Source organism: Myxocyprinus asiaticus, chromosome 9 (assembly GCF_019703515.2).
Source record: "Myxocyprinus asiaticus isolate MX2 ecotype Aquarium Trade chromosome 9, UBuf_Myxa_2, whole genome shotgun sequence".
Lineage (NCBI taxonomy): Eukaryota > Metazoa > Chordata > Actinopteri > Cypriniformes > Catostomidae > Myxocyprinus > Myxocyprinus asiaticus.
Genome location: NC_059352.1, coordinates 45,593,083 through 45,617,540, shown reverse-complemented (window position 1 = coordinate 45,617,540; position 24,458 = coordinate 45,593,083). Strand labels below are relative to the sequence as shown.

The 24,458-nt window shown below is 38.2% G+C and overlaps 1 protein-coding gene across 1 annotated transcript in view; it reads left to right on the top strand.

Moving 5' to 3' along the window:
- The window catches only part of LOC127446680 (B-cell lymphoma/leukemia 11A-like), a 44,244-nt gene extending 22,919 nt beyond the window's left edge, over positions 1-21,325 (top strand). Inside the window, exon 3 of the mRNA XM_051707811.1 lies at positions 16,782-21,325. Within this exon, the coding sequence (XP_051563771.1) occupies positions 16,782-18,700 (1,919 nt within the window). The 3' untranslated portion in view covers positions 18,701-21,325. The remainder of the gene's footprint in view (positions 1-16,781) is intronic.
- The last annotated feature ends 3,133 nt before the right edge of the window (positions 21,326-24,458 follow it).

The window sequence follows — 24,458 nt, the reverse complement described above, 5'->3', positions numbered from 1 at the left end:
GGTGGAGGGAACGTTTTTCAGTGTATAGCGATTCATATTTTGGTCTATTCCTCACACGTGTAAAACATACAGCGTGTCCAGTATAGTCCAATTTCCAAACAAATTACTCTTATTGGCTGGTCCTTTTGTGTCTTCAGCACAAAACATACAACCTTTTCATTGTAGTCCAATTTCCGAACGAATGGCTCTCATGAGCCTTTTCTTTAATAAATCAAAAACATACAGCACTACCAGTGTAGTCAGATACCCAACAAATTACTCTTATTGGCCATTTCTTTTAAATCTACAGCACAAAACAAACAGCGCATCCAGTATAGTTCGATTTCGGAACAAATTACACTTATGAGATGGTCTTTTTAGTGAATCAAAAAATAAAGCACTACCAGTGTAGTCCGAGTCCTGAACAAATGACTCTTGTGAGCCTGTTCTCTTTAGTGAATCTGATACTTACTTCTTGTCCAGTGTAGTCCAATTCCCGAACAAGTGACTCTTATGAGCCGGTTCTTTTGAATCTAAAGTGAAAACATACAGCACGTCAAGGATAGTCCAATTCCCAAACATATGACTCTTAGGGTTACACTATTAATCATAAGAAAATGTAAATCTCAATATGACCTTGTGCGATTATTAAACCATAAAAGGCTGTGATTTAATTAAATAAATAAATAGTCTGCACACACTGCTCGCTTCAACGTTTATGTGTGCTGCTCTGTCCGGTCTGTATTGTGTGCATTATTACAGTGTTATATTTAAAGCACTCCAGATTCACTTTAATTTCACTTTTGCATAATTCCAAATATGTTTGGACACTATAAGTTAATATAAATAAAATACCTCATGGTACTGGGTATTTGTGGACAGAGGAGGAGAAGATGTTAAAATGAGGAGCATATTATACAGATGTTGTTAACTCTGCTACAACCAAAAACGCTTAGGGTGTTCCTGCGCCAAATTAAAAGCTTGATTATATTATAATATTAAATCTCAATATATTATTATTGTATAATAGTTGTAATAATAATAATAATAATAAATATTATATTACCATATAATATTATTCAAGTTGACTCCAGGTTCCCAAAAAATAATAATGATGAATAGTGAAAAAAATGACATCCAGTTTTGTATGAAAAACAAGAATGAGCTGGCAGTGGGCAAAACACGCATTTATCCAAAATATAATGATGATGAATAGTGGGCTGAGACCCTATCACATAGTGGACAAAAACAGTTGGACAATGAAGAAAACAGTGGGGTTTTTGCTTGTTGTTTCACTGTTTTTTATTTATTTGTTTATTTTTGACTTAGCTACTACACTCAGAACATAATTTTATGATTTACATGTTTCAGTTTGATAGCAAAATTCCTTCAAATTGAATTGTGTAATCTTTAACAAAGTAAAATAAAAAATAAAATATTTCACGTTTTATGAATTAAATTTGGTTAAAAAAATAACTATTAAATTTGATAGAATTTTGTTATGACATTTAAATGCGTAAATCTTAAAAATATGTTAAAAAAAGTTTTGAGTGTAATTTCATCATGTCGAGACTCAAGCTCGAAATGCAATAAAAATAAGAAGTAAATGCAGTAAGAATTCAAATGTTTCAAACTTCCTTAAAAGTCCTAAAAGAATCATTAAGGAACAGTAATCATTTAGAGGAATCGGAATCAGAACCGGAATAGTTCAAATCCGAATGATTTCCATCCCAACTGGTCACTATGCTTTCACTGGAAAAAGCAGTGTGAACATTCTTCAAAATATCTCATTTTGTGTTCCAGAAAGAATGATATGGGTTTGGAACACCAGGGTGAGTAAATGATGACAAAATTTCCATTTTTGCGTAAACTGTTTCTTTGAGAAGTCTTCAATTACTCTTTGCCCGCATGGTCTGTCTTTGGAATCCCTTTATTTCTTTTAGTAGCACTGTCAAATGTTCAATGCAGTGTCAAGAATTGTTAGCTGTCTAGCCAGAGAGCAGATGTCCTATGCCTGTAGCATCTCACCTCGTCAGCTGTCATCAGTATGAAACAATCCTTGAGTTCGGCGAGAGCACATTGCCAATTAAAGAGGTTAATATGCTATAGCACTTATCAGTCCATTAATGTATTTCTCTCTCTCTTCTCCCACCAGTCTCACTGTCCTCTCATTCTTTTGTATGTTTGCTCTTCTCTTTCACTCTTTCATTTAATCCCATCTTAGACCCACAGTCTCAGTATCTCTTTCTTTCCTCTGTCTTCTCATCCCTCTTTCTCTAGTTTGTTTGCCCCTTCTTGCATTTGAGCAACACCGTAGTGACATTACAGCTGTAACAAATTGAGCACTTGTAGAATGCAGGCATGAAACCATCACAAAGCTTCCATTCAGCGTCTTACTGACTGGACATAAAGGACCATGACAGTTTAAGTGGCGTGTTGAGTTTGCATGTGAAAGCGTGTCTACCGACGTTTACAGCAAGAAAGAGGGTTTGATGGGAAGGTTGAAACAATGCAAGTATGAAAACAAGACAGACATGGTTAGATGCTTTCATCAAGGGAAAAATCTTATAAATAGTGCTTCTGGTGTTTTTGACATACATAGATATATGAGCATTAGTTGGTGATGTGATGTTGGTGTGCCAAGCTACATATAGTCTCGTATAGTCAGACTTTCAACAACTGGCATGAAATCATGTCCACTTTGCATCATATAGAGCCCAACAGTGCCTGCCCACTCTTTCAGCCGTCTTGGTTCCGGAAGTATTTTTCCCATTTATTTCTTCCATAGGGATTTCATAAAAGAGTTCCAAGCCATGAACCAAACCAACCAGCTCCAGAGTGTGGAGAGACCGTGAGAATTAGCAAATATTCCTTCTGGAATCGTACGTGTCACATTGCCTGAGAGCACGAGGATGTGCTACGCAAACATGGTAGTGCAGCAAAAGGTGAGCTAGTAGACTACACTACTATTTGATAATAAATTAATAGAAAAGTAATGTGTCTTGTTGTTTTGCCATCATGTTAGTGCAGCTGCCAGCTAGATGCAGACCTGGTTCTGCGGGGGTGCGAACGTTAGAGCACCCTCATTTGAATATGTAAGATTAATAATACTGTATATTGGCAAAGCATTTTGCCTTGAATCCCGGTGAACACACACACAAAACTAATAAACATGTATGATGATCTTGCAGTGTCCTAATTTGCAGGCGGAGCATTCTGCTTTCATGCCAAATTGATCATTTGATTAGTAAAGATTTCCGCTCTCGCATAGAGAATTTCACAGCGGAATTATGTCACTTAATTGACCAGCTTTCGATTTCTGCTTCGGGATAAAGTGGCTCATAACCGCTGGTCGGTTTCCCAAAGCCAAATCCACACCTTAACAAGAATAAAACGTAAAAAAAAAAGACTCTAGATTAGTGTTTGCAGATATCCTCTTCCAACATCGCTTGCTGCATTCATGCGCAGAGAAAAAATCTATATATAAAAAAAACTTTCTTAAACGAAGGCAGTGTAATTTGTGAATTCAATAATTTGTATTTGTTTTAGGATCATTAAACATGATTTCATCTAATATATATATTGGACAAAATCTCACTTTATGCAGGACAAGTATTTTTTTATTCGTTAAATCCATGGTTAAACCTTGCTGTACATATAAAGAGTGCATGCACAAGACATGATCGTTTGACGCATATAAAGTCCAGATTCACTTTATAACGCTTTAAAAATATCAAGGAAAAACAAAGGGGGCACATGATATCTACTAATATAATAATTATTATATAAATAACCACAGTCCTTTAGATTGCATATGATTCGTACATATAAATATAATATTAATAAAGCAACAACACTGAAAAAGAGAAAAACATTCACTGCTGTTTTCTGGATAACTTAATAAACCCTTTAAAACTGAACACAAAATTAGGATGAGAAATGCTCATTTTAATTTACAGACCCAAAGTCTGATAGCATTAAATCAGAAACATATTGATGTATCAAATCAACATTATAATCATTTCATGGAGACAACGGAAGAACAATTATGAATTTCACTTTTAGCTGCAATATTTTTCCTGGTACCAGTCCATGTTTTCATTATTGCCATAAATGACACGAACAAACTTTAAAGTTGAAAAGATTTTAGTTTTCTGGGTCGGTTGTATCACTCGTAAACTGAAAAGCGCAAATTTGCGTGTATGCGAGTTTCTGTGCCAACACACATATTTTATCACTTGTAGAGGCATGTTTGATGACTTGATTTTTTGATGAACTGATTTTTTTTTAAGGTATTATTTGAAGATGTTCAATGGCATATGTGCTAACAGAGAAATATTTGACTGATTGCAAATGATAATGAAGGTCTGGTAGACCGATTATCGAACAGCCGTTGAAAACCAGTCCAAAATACACAGCGAGATTTTATATACAAAAACACAACAATACAAACGCATAATTTCAGATGTGTATGTTACTAATCATTTGATAATTTAATAAATGTCACCCTATAGTCTATATTTCACCCAGAGGGGCTGCTCAGCCCATGTGGTCAAAGGGGCAGTTGCTTGGGCCACTGTAGCTACCCCCTGTGTACGTGCTTGGAACCAAGTATACTAGAGAGAAATGTAATGTCGGAGCGGGATTTGAGCGAATGCTTTTTTACCAGTGAGTGTGAACGGTACTTGAGCGGAGCGCCCGCTTGGGCCGTGAGCGGCTGAGTGGAGCGCACACGCATGGTGCGGGTTATTGAGCGGAGTGTCACACTGCTCCGCTTCGCTCACATGCTCTGCGCAGAGCTCAGAGTTGATCTGTCTTTAAAGATTTAAGTTATCATTAAAAATCAATTCCCATATGGAAAAAATAATTGGGATTTTTACTTCTGGGACCCAACTTTTGCTCTCTATTGTGGCCAAGAACCAGCCATTAAGACAAGAAAGGTCACCAAACTGGCAAACCCCCTGACTCCTGAAAGCTGCGTAGAAACCAACGAATTAGATTGAAACTGGTGATTTCAGCCATTTTTGTGTGCAATATCCATTAGCCGGTCATGTCCAGCTGACTGTGGTCTAAGATACATATGGACACAAGCAGTAAGAGCAGTGATAAGAATGGGCAAGGACTTCTGAATTTAGTAACCAAAATCTTTCCAAATTCTGATACCCCTCCCATCTCTCCTCTTTGCTCTTGTCTTGTCATGATCGGCTGGATGAGAATGGGTCATCTTCTGCCCTGCTCTGTGAACCCCTGCCCTCCTCGCCTGTCACAGTGAACTATCGTAGACAGACACACACAGAGACACTGTCACATACACAAAGACACGTATAAACTCAGAGGCCCAGCACACTGAGAGGACAAATACCCTCGTTGTGGTATAGAGCATCCCCAAGACTTTTCTGTCATGTAAAAAGAGGCAGAAGTCTTCCTGTGAGTACACATATGGAAAAGAAAGTCAGTGGGGACCAAATGTGATTGCTATGAGAGACTGGACTATTTCTCTTCAAGAGTTAAGAGCCATAAGTATGTCTTTATATGCCTTCAGACTGGAGTTCTACAGTGGAGGTATCTCCTGTCCTCCTCACACATGCGCTCTTGACATGCACATCCACTTTTGTGTTTTCCACATTTGTCTCCTGCGATTACAGTACATCTTCTTCTTGCACTTCTTCATGACAGCAAAGGCTCAACTGTGAGTGTTGCCACCTTGTGGACTGACTAATTAGTTAAAAAAAAATCTATGCGCAAGCGCATACTGCTCATTCAGATAGTGTGGGTTCGAGTCCACCTTAGTCGAGTCCGAGTCAAGTCCGAGTCTTTAAAAAATCGAGTCCGAGTTGAGTCCGAGTCCAAAAGGGGCCAAGTCGGACTCAAGACCGAGTCCATAACAGGCTGAGTCTGAGTCGAATGAATCTGTTCATGAATCTGAATTGTAACCGTAAACTCAACATCAATATTTTAAGCTTATTATAAACTTCACAACTAAGAAAAACAGTTTGTCAATATAAATGTAACAAAAACACCTCTGTTGCAATTCATGTAGGCATTTTATGATTAGTCTGCAGAACAGACTTCAAAGTGGTTTTAGAATGAAAGCATATCCTTTAGGTGTATGAAGACAAAACTGTCCTTCAACACAATTCTTATTGCGTTCTGTTGACATTTCAATTATTTGTTGCTTTTTCCCCTCCACTCAAACATAGACTAAAGAAAGTGAAAGCTGTTTTAGTCATTACAACCAAGGTTATTATGTTTCAAAATTTAATTTAGTTTTTATTTCTACTGCATTTTCAATTTGTCAATTCACTTTAATTTAGTTTTATCTAAAATGATCCCTATCTGAAGAAATAATAGTCTATACTGAGATTTCTTTCTGAGTCTCTATATTCCGACTGATTTGGGAAAATACAGTACATACAAATGAGTCAACACAGTAGTAATTCGCACTTGCTGAGAAATTAGGTCTCACGATTTGACTGCAAATGCTACATCCAAAAACACCTGAAAAGCCCACTAATAATATTAGGGCCATGTTGTTACGGACATGATTTTCTAGTTAATTTGCAGGAAACCGCGCAATGCAGGGCAGTTCTGCGTGCTGCTCGTGTACCTAAATCCCTGATGCTTCTCGTAGCAGCTGCCGCAGAAGATTAAAAAAATGATAATAATTGATATTTGCTTAAGCGGCAGCCTCGTTGGTCTGCAATCAATCTGAAATCTTTAAATACCAAGCAAAGAAATTTCATTGAGCTCTTCTTTAACTGCAAAAACATGGAGAATAATAATTTTGAGGCATAAATTTAACAGAATTGTCCTTCAAAAGTGTCAAGAGATATGGGCTAAAAAAAGACGTGCATAAGTTACCCGGTGGTATACAATAAAAATAAAATAAGGTAAACATTTAAAATAAAAACATCATAACCAACTAAATTCATGTGGTTACATGAAGTTAAGCTTCATACACAAACTCTGTCATCGAATGATACATTTATTTTATAGTCTATAATTAAATTATAAACAAAACATTTCACTGCCCAAAATATCCTATATTTTATTGTGCATGGTTGAATGTTGTGAATGATGGACAAATGCTGTAAAAGAATGTATTTTAAGCAGCTCGTCAATGCTTTGAAAATTGTCAATCAAAAATAAATTGGTGCTGTTCATCTGTTTAGAGTTGCTGTCTGCTTTAGCAATAACGCTTTTTTCCCCGACTATTTAAAAAGTTACACAGTTAATTCATCAAGCTATCATGGACCAGTTCAAGCTGACAACATACGCAATGTTGTCCACAAGAGACTACATTACACCTAAAAAGACTTAATATCCAATATTAATACTATTTTTATGTATTTTTATTTCGATATGCTGTTTTCAATCAACTGTGAGAGACATGATGTGGGTGACTTGACTCAATGAAGTTCTTGATTTTAAGTTTTAAACCGCAATGCGAGCACTGTCTTGACTGCACAAACAGCACACACAGTTGTCAGGTCCCGTGTCGTGTGAAACTGCCTTGCTTAGTTTCTGTTACATTGGATACATTCCCGTCTTTATGTTTTCGTCATGCCAGCCACCTCGGTGGTCGATGTTATACAGTAGTCTCTGTAGTAACATTTAAGCATATTGGTTGACTGATGAGTGTGCCTGTGCGTATGTGTGTGTGCATGTTTGCTTAAACACAGTGAAACAGCTCTGGCTACATCTACGACTTCAGGTGTTAATACAGCTGCATGCAGACAGAGATGTGTTCATTAATTTTGTTATTTTTTTTTCCATTGCATCACAAATGTCATGGACTCGGCTGGACTCGGAAAAAAAATCCCGAGTCCCAAAGGCTCGAGTCCGAGTCAAGTCCGCGTAAAAATGCATCAGAGTCCGTGACAAGTCCAAGTCCATTATAATTGGACTTGTGACTCGGACTCAAGTCCGAGTCCAAACTCGAGTACCCCAACTCTACATTCAGAGTACACGTGGCTTGCAAAATCAAGCAGTATACATTTAGTGCTCGGGTACTCTGCTGAGGATGACTGCTTCGCGCGTCCTGTACACAGACGCCTAGCATTTGCGTCTGACCGAAGTGTACTTTGGGCTTTAGATTTACTTTGAATAAGGGACCTAATGTCTAGGGACCTGAATATTATCGAAGATATGGGCTCTTTTGACGTGAACCTGTAAGCAAATGCCAGAAACCACCAATAGAACACTCTAGCAACCATTTAGGAAGAACTTACACACTAAGTTTTCCAATGTAAATATGCGATAGATAGATGTCTTTGACCTTTGTGCTGCCTCTCGCTGTTTTATTCAGTGTCTCGCACAAGTTAAATAGAATGTCAGCTGTAAAAAACGCATCTCGAGACACGTGCGCTCTGCTCTACTTACATACTTAAAGTAGAACATGTAATTGTTTTCCTACGTTTTAATGCGCTAGACAGACATCTTTGACCATTGTGGCACGTTTTGCTTTTTTTTCAGTGCCTCACGCAGGAGCGGCACATTTTAGACGCCATGTCAAGTTAAAAGAATTCAAATGTTTAAAACATGTCTCAAGACCTATGTTCTGCTCTTTTCTCTACTCTCAATGTAGTATAACATTGAATGAAATGTTTCTATATAACTGAGTTCAAATAAGTGCTGTAGTACAGCAGACACTGAGGCTGTATGTGATTGTGCTTTAAAATCTTTCAAAGTGCCCCTGAACTAGAGCAGAACCCAACAAGCCGATGCATGTCTCCTGCGCCACTCTGTCAAATACTCTTCCACTTGGCTCCACCGCTCACAGAGCTGTGCCCCTTGACCTCAGCAGGGCCATGTATGTGTATGGTCTTGCCAGCGCCTCCCTGGAATGTCTGAAAATAAGGGCCCTTCTAGTGCAGATCTAAAGATGGCTCACAAGACTGCGCTGTCCTGCAGCTGCCTGCGTATAAATCGTGCTGTCACCAGAGGGCCAGAGCTCACCTTCAGTACCCCCTCTTACGCTTGTTGCTTCTCTCAATTACTGTCTTCCACTTTTTACACAGTCACATTACTTTAGTTATCAGTGTCCTAAAGGAATAGTTCAAATTAAAAATTAACCGTAAAATTAAAATTCTCTCATTGTTTTCTCATCCTCACCTTTTGTGTTCCATTAAAGAAAGAAATTAATACGGGTCTGAAACAACATGAGGGTGAGTAAAAGAAGAAAATGTTCATTTTTGGGTGAACTACCTTTTGAAAGAAGAAAATCTGTGCTTCCTTCTCTATAGCAAATAAGGAAGCGTTTGTGCCTTTGTTTTAATGTCTTCAGAGTTCATAAAAAGAAGCTACGTGATGACCTCCACATAAACGCTCACTCTAAAACTGACAAAAGCATACAAGCAAACAAATGGCTCACCCTGTTCTCCATGAGATTATATAAAATGTTGTTTACACCAACTACAGTAGATGACCTGGTGAACCCAGCTGAAAAGACCACAGCTAAGACCAGCACAAATTTCCAAGTTGGTCCAGGCATCCACAACTCAATATATGCTGGTGACCAGCAATGCTTGTCTTTTCAGCAGAGAAAATAGCTTGCTCTCTGTGACCTCTGACCCTACAGTCTCCTAAAAGTATGTACTGTATAAGCGTTGTGATATACAGGGCTCCAGACAGATTTTTGGCAAAAGCACACAGGTAACGTTCCAGCTCCGTTTGACATTCCTGAGCTGTGCGTTTTTAAATGGCAGATTTATCTGTTGAGTCCAACGATGAAACCCCAGGTTAATTTATTGTGTTGTTGCAATTGAAATATGATAGCAATTACAGATAGGATTCACCTGCCTCATTCTTTTGCAACAATAATAACCTATGATACAACCTTGTAGCTTGAACTAGCTTAAGTCAGCCGTGATTAATCTACCAGACGTCTACATGAAAACATCTTTTGCAAAAAGCAGTTTTGCAATAACATTCATCCATATCAGGTCAATGTTGATTTATTAATAAGAGGCTGTGCCCACAGAACGCATTCTTAAGCTGTTTTTTTAATTAATTGTTTGTCTATGTAAACATGGAATAGATGGACATGTTTTGATGGGTGATTCTCAAGAAAATGTCCTGGTCATATTTAACCTCAAATCAAAACAAAACAAAACAAAACAAAAAAATATATTCTGTTTTCCATAAAGAACATGAAGCCTATATTTAGGACCATTAAAGGGGTCAAGACATGCCCTTTTTATTATTTTTATATGTTCCTTAAGGGTTCACTTCTAATATTAAAGTTTTTGTGCCAAAAAAAAAAAAAAATCATATATTTTAAAAAAAATGATAAACTTCCACCCTCTTTCTGACCCTCTGTCAGAAACGGTCAGATGCAAATGTCTACCACAGTGTGACATCACAATGTGGAGGAAGTAGAGAACGAGTCGTTTTGGCAGCGTGGTTTCAACAAAAGCTCTTTTTGCAGTGAGGAGGAAGTTTTGAGTTCTGAAGCTTACAGTATATTTTTATAGTATGAGTCAAAAAAAATTTGATTCCTCATGTCATGGCCCCATTAAGATTTTTTGCGTTGTGACATTGTTTTTATGACACTTAAGCACATTTTAAAAATGCTTCTCGAGACCGCTACATTCTGTTTTTGAACGCGTCCTGTGTGAAGTGTCCCTAAGGCTTTAATTTACAAGAAGCATATATTATTAACTTCTTATTTTGACATGTATTCAGTTTAGATACCGAACATCCTGCTTCACATTGGCACATTAAACATCAAATATGTTCTGTTTGGCTGGGATTATGTTGCGGTACGCAGTATTTTTGCTTTCAGTGAGGACAGAAAAATTACTTGTTGCAGGAAACATGTGTCTGGTTTGGACAAGGTGTAGACAGGTATTCATTTCAGATTTCACTGGCTATTTTTAACAGTCTCCTCACTGATGATAAAGCAGTGGCGGTTTGCAGAACTCTCCGATCTGCTACCATATCGCAGTGCAGATTACAACATATGTATCCAATTAAATAGAGATGCAGAGTGCTGGAATCCAGCTCAATGTCACCCAAATGAAGAATTGGGGTGAGGGTGGCTTGTCTCAGCCAAGTGATCATTCCATCCATCTTATAGAAGCTAACTGATGGTAAATGTTATGTTTAGGGTCCTTTCTTAATTTCTACCAGTTGTTTCGTTGTGTGCTAGCGCTATTATATGTGAATGTTAGCTATATTAAAAGAAATGATCCAATTTATTACATGAAAAATGACAGAATTTTCACTATTCCTTTAAATTTCAGCTTAACCTTTAGTTTAAGTTCTTATTTAAACTGCAGTGTGTGTTTCACAAATGACATTAAGCCACAATGTTTGACTTGTCAAGAAAATCAACCTACAAATCGCTTATTAACAGTTGTCTCTGTATATTAAACTAAACAGAAAGGACACTTGTTTAATTTCTCCAGAGTTTAGTCAGCAGGATACCACTGGATAGCAGTTTTAAAGCACTTTTCATTTGAAAATACATTTGTTTCAATTATGGCTAGATTTACAACATCACTCGTGCTCAGGATGCGCCAGATGGGAAGCCTTAAATATTGACCCTGTGGCTGTTATTTGAATTGGGAACACTGGTCTTTTTGTACTGGTTCCAGTAGCAGAGCTCTGCCTGAGGGGGCTTACTGAATGGATCCTCTCACCAGCCCGACTATCACATGCTCGTTTAAGCCTGTAGTCCTATCTTGGAGCAGGAGAATGAAAAGAAAGGAATAGAAAAGAGACAGGATGACTTGAAATAATCTTTGTTGAGCAGTGTGGAAATGTTGGCTGGGTCGTAAAATTCAGTACTGTACTGGACCCCTAATTGTATACTATGTGTCGGTGCAGAAGGCCATTTGTTTTTTGGACCTTTCAGGAATTAATGAAGCGAGAAGTCACCCACCCAATATTATTGCTCAGAGACTGCACTTTCAGTGCTTTATTAGTAGGGTTGGGAACCGAGAATCAAATGAACCAAATTAATGACTCGTTGCAGCCGGTTCTTTTTAGTGAATCAAAAACTTACTGAACTGCATGTCATTCATTTAGTCATGTCCGACTGTAAATAAACCAAGAACCATTACTGTAAGGCTAATGAGACTTATGAGTATTTACTGTAATAATTACTCTTAAAATTTTAAACAGTTCAGATTAATTGGTCTTGGAAGAATTTGATGAGAAATGTTTGAGTTTATTTTGAAATCTATGACTTTCGATTGCAGACTTTGATATCTTTTTGTTTGAGATCTCTTCGGAAACTTCAGAGAAAACACTTTAACAAACCTAAAGAATTTTCACAGAAACACAGAAAAAAAATTCTGGAGAAAATTAAAGAAAGACACTTACAATATGCAAAAGTCACCATTTGCTCTTCATTTAACCTCATTTCTGTCTAGGAGAAACAATAGAGCACAACAGTCTGGTTCCGGAAGTGAAAATCCCATTCATTTGTTCCATAGGTGAATTGATTTTGACCGATAACTTACAAACCTTTAAAGACAGACCTACCGTGAGCTCCGAGGTTGTTTATCATCTGCGTTACTTCAACTTCATTGTTTAAAATCGTGTTTGATAGCGGAGTACCCAGCGAACTACATTACCCATGGTCCAGCAAAGAAAGATCAACCAAAAAGAGAACTGTGGCAAAGAAAACATGTGAAAAAAGATATATATATATTATATATATACACACACATATATATATACACATATATATATATATATACACACATATATATACTAGTTGTATAACTCCCACCTCTACCCTGAGCAGACAAGTCCAGTTCATCTTTCTTTTCAGCAGACTATCACCTCCCCCAATCCATCTCTTTAAACCATCATTGCCTTCACCTCTCCATCTGGTCCACTTCTTTTTGTCTGTCTGCCTTCTTAAATGTGTGTTGCTAAGGTGACTGCTGCCCCATTGCTTGGCGCTCTGTGAGAGGTCACAACATGGCTTCCCATTCTCACCCCACTCAGACACTTTCAGTTTGCTGTGGGGGGTAGGGTGTGTGTTATGTGCATGTGTCCCTGCATATGTCCAGCTCTTGGACTGAGTACACTAGAAATGAAAGATTCTATGAAATAATTTGACAAGTGCAGTTTTCCTTCCTGTGTTGAAGTTTGGGCGTGACATATCAAAGGGCTCTTCAGTTTTTGTAAGGTAGGTTTTAGTTAAGTCAGGTAAACTCTCGGAAAGATTTAGTATGTTAATGTGGGTATGACATATCGATTGGATAGTGGTCTCGGCAGACTAGATCTGCTACGCTGCTGCTGCAAAGCAAGTACAGAGACTTTCTACTGCTAGAACATACACAAACATACCGAGTTAAGCTTGTAGGACATGCTGCGGCACAAATAGACATACATACAATCCAAATGTAGCAGATCTAGACATGTGGTGGTGGGTTTCAGAGAAAAACTCTTGCAGCATTCTGCAGTGAAACCAGCTTATCTGCAAAGTAATGTAGAGTGACACAAGTTGATTGGCTACCCGATTACATGTCAAAGGACCAATCAGCTTACACCATGTGAGCCGATTGGATTAACATGTCACATGTAAGCGAACCGATTGGCTAACAGGTAACAAGTTCAAAGAACCTACCAGCTTGTGCCACATAGAGTTACATGGCTGAACTTCAGTCATTTACGTCAGTCGTGAACCATGACTTGCTACTTGTTAGTCGGTTTCAGGTAGTATTGGGGGAGGGAGATTCTAGAAAGTGTTTGATTTGACAAAATCTGTTTAGTGCTTGATGAGTCGTCAATATTTTTGGACCGGTTCCCAGATGAGAAAGATTGCAAATTGTAAATGAGTATATCAAGTACACTAGCATATAGATGGCCTCAAAACAAACACACAGGGACTGAAAGCCACAAAATACTCATTTTTATTTCCAGCTGCAAGTTACCATTTAAAAATTTTGGAGCCAAATCTGGTTTTCCATATTCCTTGTCCAAGAGTATCGGTGTATGTCATTAGGAGCCTTTTATCATGGTGATTTAAATATGACAATAATTGTTAGTCTAGATTTAAATGGGGTCAGGTGTGAGGGCACAGATGCTTGAATAAAGTGCAATTATTTTCCAGTAAATTGTGTGTAATTGTAGCCTCATCGCCTTTATGCTTCTCAAATAGCAGCGCTTGAATGTGTCCTGACGGTGTCAAATGCTCTGCTCAGGGCCCTTAAAGCTCAAAGATCAAGTCTTTGGTTTCACTTTGATTCTTATCTGTGTGTTTTAGGAAAAGGACTGTATTTTAAACCACACTTAGTGCATTTTCTTACCGTGTGACTTGAGAATGTTGCTCTTGGATTCAAGCATAAAATGTAACCTGAAGAGCAGAGGTTGCAACTGACACTTTCCCTAATTAGGGTGCAAAATAGGGCCTAAAGCTCTTTTAAAAAAGTTTTTCTGCAAAGGGTCAGTGAAAGCAGGCTCCTTAACCCTCAGACAGTTCTTATCGTCTACCTCAGGAGATAGTAAATATAAAAAAATATAAATATAATATTTAAATATTAAATATATAGAGCCGTTTTATTTTACACATATTATTTTGTATGTTTAGATTGTTTGTTACCAAAATTTGGGACATGTCTAGACTACCTACCTTTCATGATAGGTTAATTTTATGTTCGACAATAGTTTATCAAACATCTAATAGTTCTCGCTACAAAGAACATGACATTTGTGCCTGTAATGCTTTAAAAAAAGAAATATTTGTGGATCGTGCCAATTACACCATTTTGTTTATTTTTAGTTGTGGTTTGAAAAGTGTGGCTGGTAAGATCATTCATTCATACATGACAAATCTTAAGAGTTTGCAAATTTATTGGATGTTCACTGTGGTAAGTTGCTCTAATCAGTTCAAACACAAATCATCTTTGGTGAAAATAATACTATTTTATACCATTTCAAACAAATTATTTGCAATCAAGCACATGCGGTTAGGGTCATAAATATGTCCTGCACATCACTCTGTCACTGAAGTATTTGTTTTGGTCAAATAGCATTTTGTCTGTGGTCATTCGCTTGGTGAAACACAATGAAGTCTGACCAGGTCAAAGAGCGAGAGACTGAGAGAGATACAAGGAAAGTGAGCAGCAAGGAAATGAAGGAAAATAATAGGTTGCCTTTAGGCTTGTTGTTTAATATGAATGGAATTTAAAAAAAATCAATAATTTTAAATGCCTTAGATTTATCATAGTAAAGGATATTCTGTTGATGTTTTAAGCAGATAAGAACAATTACTGTATTTTCTTTGAAATGTGAACAAGTGCCCACAAATTGTTCTGACATACCCTTCCCTCACCATTGCTCTTGGCATATCACTAAAGAAAATGTGATTTTCAGCTGTGTTCTAAGAAGAACAAGGTTGAAAGTAATCAATAAGTTGTCCTCTTAGACAAGGCCATCAAGTAATGGCTGCTGTTGGGAGGTGGAAGTTTTAAATGTCAGCGACGCAGGATGATTAGCCCATATAGCTAGCTAAGAAAAGCCCTTCTCTTATATTTAAGATAGCTGTTAAGTGCCAGGAAGTGCCTGGGGTCTTCTTCAGTGTGTTTGTGTTTGTTTATATTAGAGCTAACAAGATGACCAAAACCATACACAGTGCATATTACGTTCATAAGAAATTGAAGTGTCTGAATTTGCTAAGCTAATGAAAAGGAACATTATTAACATTAATAATTGATGCTTATTGAGAAGCATGTACTGTATGTATTTTTAACTCCTCGAAGGATATGTATGCGTAAATCTTATAATTCATATGATAATGCTAAAGGGTATAATTTTAGAAATCTTGAGAATAGGCATGCAAAGAGAGTGGCCTTTTTATGACGGAAAAATCTCCTGAGGAGGTCAAATTCTACACAGGTGGCAGCAATTAACTGTAATTTTTGCAGATTGTAATGATCCATAATTTACCAGCCGCCCCCTCAAATCTTTTATGCAGTAAAAAAAGTGTTTTGATTGGGTACAGGTTTTTTTTTTTTTTTTCTGCTCTTTGTGTCAGATACCACAGAGAGAGGCAAAACAGTTGAGATATGACTCTGGAATGTAGACCTAGAATGCAGAACCTGAACAACCTCACTTACAGTTTCACAAGGTCAGGTTTTGCAAGTATAGTTGTGACTTATTGTGTCAAAATGCTTAGGCAAGACCACAATTGTAAAAGTAAAGATGTTTACTACATATCAGAATACACAACTGAATACATTATGAGCTTCACTGTATAATTTTTGTGGTGTGGTTTTGTGGCTTAAACTCAGGGCTAGAAAGTGAAAGGTTGATGTTATAATGCCTGCAAGGAACAAGCCATTAGCTGGAAGTACTTGCTTAGTGAGTGTGTTTACATGCACACCAATACACTCTTAACTATCAAAAATCAAATTTTCTAAAAAACCAGACAATGCAAGAAAACCTTGTATACATTACATTTGAAATCAGTGGGTTCTCTGCTTTTAACAACATAACATTGGATAAACCAGTAAGAACGGCAGTAAAGATATTAACATGTAGATCAAAATCTAGATCATGGGCAAAAATCAACTTGTGCTGATCGGTTTTTGCTTATACCGTTTATGGCCTTTTCCAGATAAAAGAAGAAGATTTAAGGTGTTAAAAAAGTCTTACACATTGTCGGGTTATTAAGCATAATCAGTGCAAGGTCATGCATGTAAACACGCTGAAATACTTACTGAAATTTAGTTATGTAACAAGATTGGCCTTCAATACTGCTTATTATTTTAACATAATGTAAAGCTAATTTATTTTCCTGGATGGACTGCTTACCTTCCCTCTTTGCTTTTGTCTTGCAGAAAAAGATGAGCCCAGCAGCTACACTTGCACAACTTGTAAACAGTCATTCAGCACCGCCTGGTTCCTGCTACAGCATGCCCAGAACACTCATGGTTTCCGAATATACCTGGAGAGTGAACCTGGAAGTCCGTTAACTCCTCGGGTGGCCTGTGCTCCAGGCATGGGTGGTGACTGTGCCTCGCAGCAACCACTGCACACAGCCCACCTAGCAGATAGTAGCCCCTATAGCTTGATGAGGATAGCCAACAGAGAAGGGTCGTCAGTTCCTAGAGAAGGTCGATATCCCAGGACGCCTCCACTCTTTAGTCCCCCACCACGGCATCATATGAGCACAGATGATCTTGCTTTGGCCCCCCACCACCCAAGCGCCTTTGATAGGGTACTGCGTCTTAATTCAGTACCTTTGGACTCCCCATCTATGGACTTCTCAAGACGACTACGGGAACTGGCTGGGAACTCTGCTGGGTCCTCTCCACCCATGTCGCCCAACCGTCCTAGCCCTATGCAACGGCTTCTTCAGCCATTCCAACCTGGGGCTTCTCATTCTCCTGGATCTCATTCAACACCAACTCAACAAACTCCAACCATGCCAACTGTGAAGGCAAAGTCTTGCGAGTTCTGTGGGAAGTCCTTCAAGTTCCAGAGCAACCTGATTGTCCATAGGCGCAGTCATACTGGAGAAAAACCGTACAAGTGCCACCTGTGCAACCATGCTTGCACTCAAGCCAGCAAGTTGAAGCGCCACATGAAGACTCATCAGCACAAATCCTCCTCCATTACCTCCAAATCTGATGATGGCCTTTCAACTGCCAGTTCTCCGGAACCAGGAACAAGTGATTTGCTAAGCAGTGCCACCAATGCTCTCAAATCTGTGGTGGCAAAGTTGAAAAGTGAGAACAATGGCATGATCTCTGAAAATGGACAGGAGGAGGAATATGACGAAGATGAAGAGGAGGAGGAAGAGGATGATGAAGAGGAGGAAGAGGAGGAGGAAGAAGAAGAAGAGGAGGAGGAGAATGAGAGTGAGGCAGGTGAGAGGAATGACATCATCTTTAGCTTGAGCCTAGAAGGTGCACGTCACCATGAGAACAATAGACACCATCACAACAAAAGTGCAGAGTCAATTCATATAAACTTGTACACACGAGCTGACCACAGATCACCTAGCAAGAAAGGTGGTGAAGACTCCCCAAAAGAGTCCGACCAAGTTAATGAAGGATATGGACCCACGGTAAATGGAACGGCCTCGTACCCAAATGACGACCTCTCTCGAAAACTTCTGGCTGGAAGTCCAGGATCCGACAGCCCCATCTCGAAACGCATAAAGGTCGAAAAAGACTTTGATCTACCTACTCCTACAACCCCCAACACGGAGAATGTGTACTCTCAGTGGCTGGCTGGATATGCCGCGTCCCACCAGCTCAAGGATCCTATCGTCAACTTTGGGGACTCAAGACAATCGCCTTTCGCCACCTCTTCAGAGCACTCCTCGGAGAATGGCAGTCTCAGGTTCTCCACTCCCCCTGGCGAGCTAAATGGAGGGACGGCTTCAGGGCGCAGTGGTACGGGAAGTAGGGCCAGTACGCCCCACTTCCCCACTGGTCGACCCAGCTCCAAGGATGGCCGCCGTAGTGACACTTGCGAGTTTTGCGGCAAGGTCTTCAAGAACTGCAGCAACTTGACAGTGCATCGTCGCAGCCACACCGGAGAGAGACCGTACAAGTGCGAGCTCTGTAGCTATGCCTGCGCTCAAAGTAGCAAGCTAACGCGACACATGAAGACGCACGGACAGACGGGCAAGGACGTTTACAAATGTGAGATATGCCATATGCCTTTCAGCGTCTACGGCACTCTGGAGAAGCACATGAAAAAATGGCACAACGATCGGCCGTTGAGCATTGAAATTAAAACGGAGTAGGTGTACGACGTCTTTGCAGTCCCAGAATAATATTTAAGGCACAGCTTCAGAGAAATATGCTGGGCAAAAATTGACGCAAGACTCTGAGCCTCTCTTATGTGCAATAACTTAATGTTTTGTACTTTTCTTACTGGTTGCCATGTTTTAGTGAGTTAGCTTGATTGATAAGCATTAGTTGTGTTGCTGGTGGTGCTGTCGTTTATTGTACGGGACATTTCATGCTGCAAACAATAATTTTTTACATATCATACCTAGTGTTTTGTCATTTAAGCTTGTAATCTTTTGACTACCTACATTCACACTGGGGTTTACAGTGTTCATAGGGATATAGACGATCTATAGGGTTACCAGCGAAAGTTTGAACAGTAACATTTTACTAAAATACTAAACTTGTTTGATTTGTTATTATTGCTTGTGAAAAAGAGTGCCTTGGGTGTCTTTAAAACATCTGTGGTTTCTGCCATTTGCCATAAGCCTGGGGAATATTGTTCAATGCAAAATCAGGTTCTTGCATCAAGTACCTATTGTGAATTCACTAAATGCAGGAATCCAGTATAAGTTCTTGTGTATATAATTTACTATTATAACCTGTTGTGATCATTTAAGTACAATTCTTTTGTTGGCATGTTCATGCCCTTCAGCTCGGAGAGATTATATCTTGTATTTTGGTATCAAACTGACTGGTACATTTGTAAGTTTTCTTTTAACTTAGGGTGTCGATGTTTCTTTGGGTTTTCTATTAAGGTTTTTAGAAAGTAGCCCTGAAAATGTGTTTTACTCGGTAGATAAGGCCAATTTATTGGACTATACTGATACATTTCTATTTGGTGCATGGAACAAAACGCATATTATTTATGTAAATATGTCCATTTTTTATAGAATCCATTTCTTGACAGGGTCATTCACAAAAGTTTAACAAATATCTTTATAGTCCCTGAATAAGCTTCTAAAGAGTTGTCAGGATTGAAAATCCTTTGAATTTCAAATTGAGCTCAGATTGGCTAGATATAGAAATAGTTTAGCAAGGCCAGTTTTGATGGAGCAATGCAGGAATGTATTTCAGGACATTTACACATTCTTGGATGAAAGTCTGAACACTTTACCGTTAACTTGCTTGATAAAGGTTATTTACATAACGTTTTCTTGATAACACTTTACAATATGGTTCTAGTCATTAACGTTTATTAATGCATTAGGTATCATTAATTAATAATAAATTATGATTTAACAGAATTTAATGCAATGGGACTAACAGGACTTTGATAAATTAACATTATTATACAGGATTAATACATTCTGTTAAATCATAATTTATTATTAATTCATGATTTCTAATGCATTATTAAATGTTAATGACTAGAACCATATTGTAAAGTGTTACTGTTTTCTTTTAAAAAACACTCAGCAGATTCTAAAGCTATGACTTTATATACACCTGTCTATTAGTAAAGCACTTAGCCATGTTACAAATATTTTGTGCCCGCCGAGTTGACATTCAGACTTTTTATTCTCTACATTATCCCATAGTGAATTTTATGAATAGCACTTGCCACTCAACCTAAAACTCATTATCTGTCCTGCTAATCTACGGGCAGGTGGTTGAGTATAAAACAAAACCGCTCTCCAATAGCACAAAAACCTGCACTGTTTTTTGTTTTTTTTGACACCCGAGAGAAACTTCCTCACATATGAACAACTTGAGGTGTCAACACATTTTGTGAAATAGACTAAGATTAGAATTCTCAGTCAGCAAAAAAGGAAATAAATAGAAAAAAGAAAGAAAGATAAAGAATACTATTGATTTAGGAGCTAGATTTCCAATTGGGATAGTGTATGTTTACTTCTCAGTTAATAAACTCCAACCTCGCTGCTTAAACAGCCATGATTTTTTTTTTTTTTTTTTTTTTGTGCTTTTTGTAATACTTTGGTGTTTTTAATAGGATATTAATTTAAAGTGTTCCATTTTTTTTTGCCACCCACCATTTCTTGGTGAATTACAATGTACAATGTAAATACTAAATGTTATTGAGAATTTCTTTTGGTTCTGTTTATTTCTTTGCCATATACAGTTCTTCAGGATGAGATTGTAGGAGTACATTTGACATTTTATAGGGCTGAATTACAGTCTGTCAGTAGCTATTGTTTGCCACGTCAGTGTGTAGAGAAGATCTTGATTTAAATGTTCATCGAGAGTAGTCAAGATAGTATTTATAATAGAGGCTAGAATTCCAGACTATTCCTTGTTCACTTTAAAGGTACAAAAATACCTGTAGTAGAATTCAACATGCTGCCACCATTATTTTCTCCACAATTTGGCAGGATAATATAGTGTGAATTGTTTTAAAGTATGGATCTTGAGTTTCTAAGAAAAGGCTATGTGGGTTTACATGGATAAAAGGCTATACAATGGTCTGTTGTACACAATCCTCTCTGACCTGTCACGATGACGAGGAACAGGTGCTTATTATCTCTGGCCTTTGGATATGCAGTAAAATTTGGTAGTTAGTGGGTTTCCCTCTTTATTTTGAACTGTCCCTGTTTTTTCCCACTACCTGAAACATTCCAGTCATCTTTGAAAGAATGGATGTCATATGCAATGAATCAAGAGTCAATAAATACATTTAAAATGCACCCGTTTGTCTTGTTTTTTTTTTATGAATAGACCCACCTAGAATCTGCACCAGCATTAAGGAATTCCCATAATTTGTAAAGTTATATGCACATGTTTTACCTTAGCATGATTGTTTTGTAAGTCCACACTAATATATTTTCTAACATCATCGTTTGCCAAAATATGTGGTACTATAGAGTGTTTTTGATGTCCCCATTTTCAGTGGAGGGAAATGCAGTTCCAGCGTGGATGAGAGGTGTGAACGTAGCAAAATCAATGCTTTTTCAAACGAAAACAGTGTGTACTGTTCGTGGCCTAAATAATTTAATCACACTCAGTTCCATTTAACACATTTAATCATGTTTAAAACCATTCCACGGAATCCTGACAATTGTCTTCGGCAAAAAGAGATCCACAGATTTAATCTGGGCCAATTTATGACCCATCGCACAAACAGAGCATTGATTGTTACTTTTATCCACGTTAGTCTGCCTTTTCTGTTTAACTATGATTTTAGTGCAATCATTTATATGAATGTCCTTATCAAAACAGGAAGTCTGTCCCAAACCAGACACTTCTGCACTGGTCTACGCCATTTTGTAGTGTAAGTAGTGCGAGTAGTATACACTTGGCCAACAAAAAAAAAGGTGCCATTTGGATTTAAATAAGCAGATACTTAAGAGCCTATGATTGTATCATTATTGCAGTGATTAATATGTTTCATCTGGCAACAATTCTTTTAACCCTAAGTGATGTAGTGTGTAGCTTCTCATGTCTTAGACAACCATGTCGGAAGACGTATCCAGTGGTCATGGAAAAGATGTTATTGTGTTTCAGAAGGGGCAAATTATTGGCCTGCATTAAGCAAAGAAAACAACTAAGGAGATTGCTGAAATCACTGGAATTGGGTTAAGAACTATCCAACACATTATTAAAACCTGGAAGGATAGTGGTGAACCGTCAGCTTCGCGGAAGAAATGTGGTCAGAAAACCACTAAAACCCTTAAAGTCACATTGTGAAAACTCGACAGTAGAGCTCACGGCTATGTTTAAAAGTGAAAGTAAGAGCATTTCCACACGCACAATGCGACGAGAACTTACAGGATTGGGACTAAACAGCTGTGTGGCCACAAGAAAGCCACTTGTTAGTGAGGCTAATCGGAAAATGAAGCAATGCACCTGTCATACAAAGTGGCCACTGTACAAGCCTCTGGAGGCAGTGTTATGATCTGGGTTGCTTCAGTTGGTCAGGTTTAGGCTCTGTAACATTAAGTCAGCTGACTACCTGAATGTACTGAATAACCAGGTTATCCCATCAATAGATTGTTTCTTCCCTGACGGAACAGGCATTTTCCAGGATGACAATGCTAAGATTCAATGGGCTCAGATTTTGAAAGAGTGGTTCAGGAATGAGCATGAGGAATCATTTTCATACATGAATTGGCCACCACAGATTTCTGACCTTAACCCCATTGAAAGACTTTGGGATGTGCTGGAGAAGACTTTACGGAGTGGTTCAACTCTCCTGTCATCAATGCAAGATCTCGGAATAATAAATGCTGCAAAAATATATTATTCATCGTTAGTTAATGATACCTAATGCATTTACTAATGCTAACAAATGGAAACTTAATGTAAAGCGTCACTGAAATCTTTAAGTTTCTAGGTCACAAATCAAATCAAAGCAATTTTGTGACATTGACCAAGATAACGCCTTTGTACATACGGTTTTGCACAAACCTGTGAAGTGCATAAAAGTTCAAGTGCATGCAAGAAATTCTAAAATTCATGTACATTTTTCTATTTAACCTTACACTCAAATTGTTATGCTGATTATACTGTATAATTTGTTACAAAAAGTTTTGTATTAAATTAAAAAAGAATGACAAATGAAAGCATTTTGAGTAGTGGTCTCAGACTTTTGGACCCCACTGTATGTGTGTGTGTGTGTGTGTGTGTGTGTGTGTGTGTGTGTGTACACATGAGTATTAACACCAGGTGTGTTTGCTCTGCAGAACCCAGACGAAAAAGACGGAAGTTGGCAGCTTTATCTGTTGTCTCAGTCTTTGTCTGGTCATTTGGTGTCTGTGTTATAACATTAACAGCCTCTTTTTTTCTTCTCATTTTTGCACTCTTTGCTTTTCCTTTGTGAACTGGCACCAACATGACAAAGTAATCTCTCTCTCTCTCTTTCTATCTCTCCCTCTTTCTCTCTATTTCTCTCTGCCCTTGCCTCAGCACTCTATGTTTACTGACCTGGAGGAGATTAAAGTCCAGCTTTAGAAAAGGATCCTACTTTTTAAACTGTTGACAGTTGAGATAAAAGCCCTTAAGACTTGGGGATGGGCACTGGATGGGTTGTGGCTAGTTTGTATATGTGTGCGTGTGTGAGTGTGTGTGTGTTTTACAGAGCTTAGGCGCTCTGCTTGCTTTCTGCTCCCCTCTTTCAAGTTCAATGTCAAAGGGTGAACAATGGTGGGTCACAGGGATCCTGAGCCCAAACAGACCGTGCATAGTGTGCATTCTTTTCCCATAGCAGGTCGTGACCTTTGGTCTTTGGCTCTCTCCCTCCCTAAAGAATATATTTTCAGGCTCTCAGACAGGATCAGTCAATTTCCCTCACAAAAGAATGCCTTTTGTTATTTGAGACACCTTCAACAAACCTGACGAGTGAGAAACCTTGAACACAAAGTTTTGTAGCGGGCATTATATATTTCTTTTTAATAGATGATAGATATTTCATATACTTCATTCATGTCAGGTTACCACCTGTTTTTCAAATGCATATCCATTTCTGGAGAAGCAATGCTGGTCTTCACCCCCAAAATAGGAGCTGTACAAAATTTTTGTTTCAAAACATAAAGTAATGAGCTGCCTAGTGAGGGTAGTGAACCAAGCGAGGCAGCATTTTTAAGGTGTGTTCCTTCAATACAAGTCATGCTCAACTGACAGCATTTGGGACATAATGTTGATTACCACAAAATATTATTTCCACTCGTTCCTCATTTATTTAAAAAGAATGCAAAAATCACAGTTATAGTAAGGCCCTCACAATGGAAGTGAAAGGGGCCAGTCCATTAACGATAAAATACACACTATTTCAAAAATATAATTACAAGTCGTAACCATTATACATGTTAACATGAT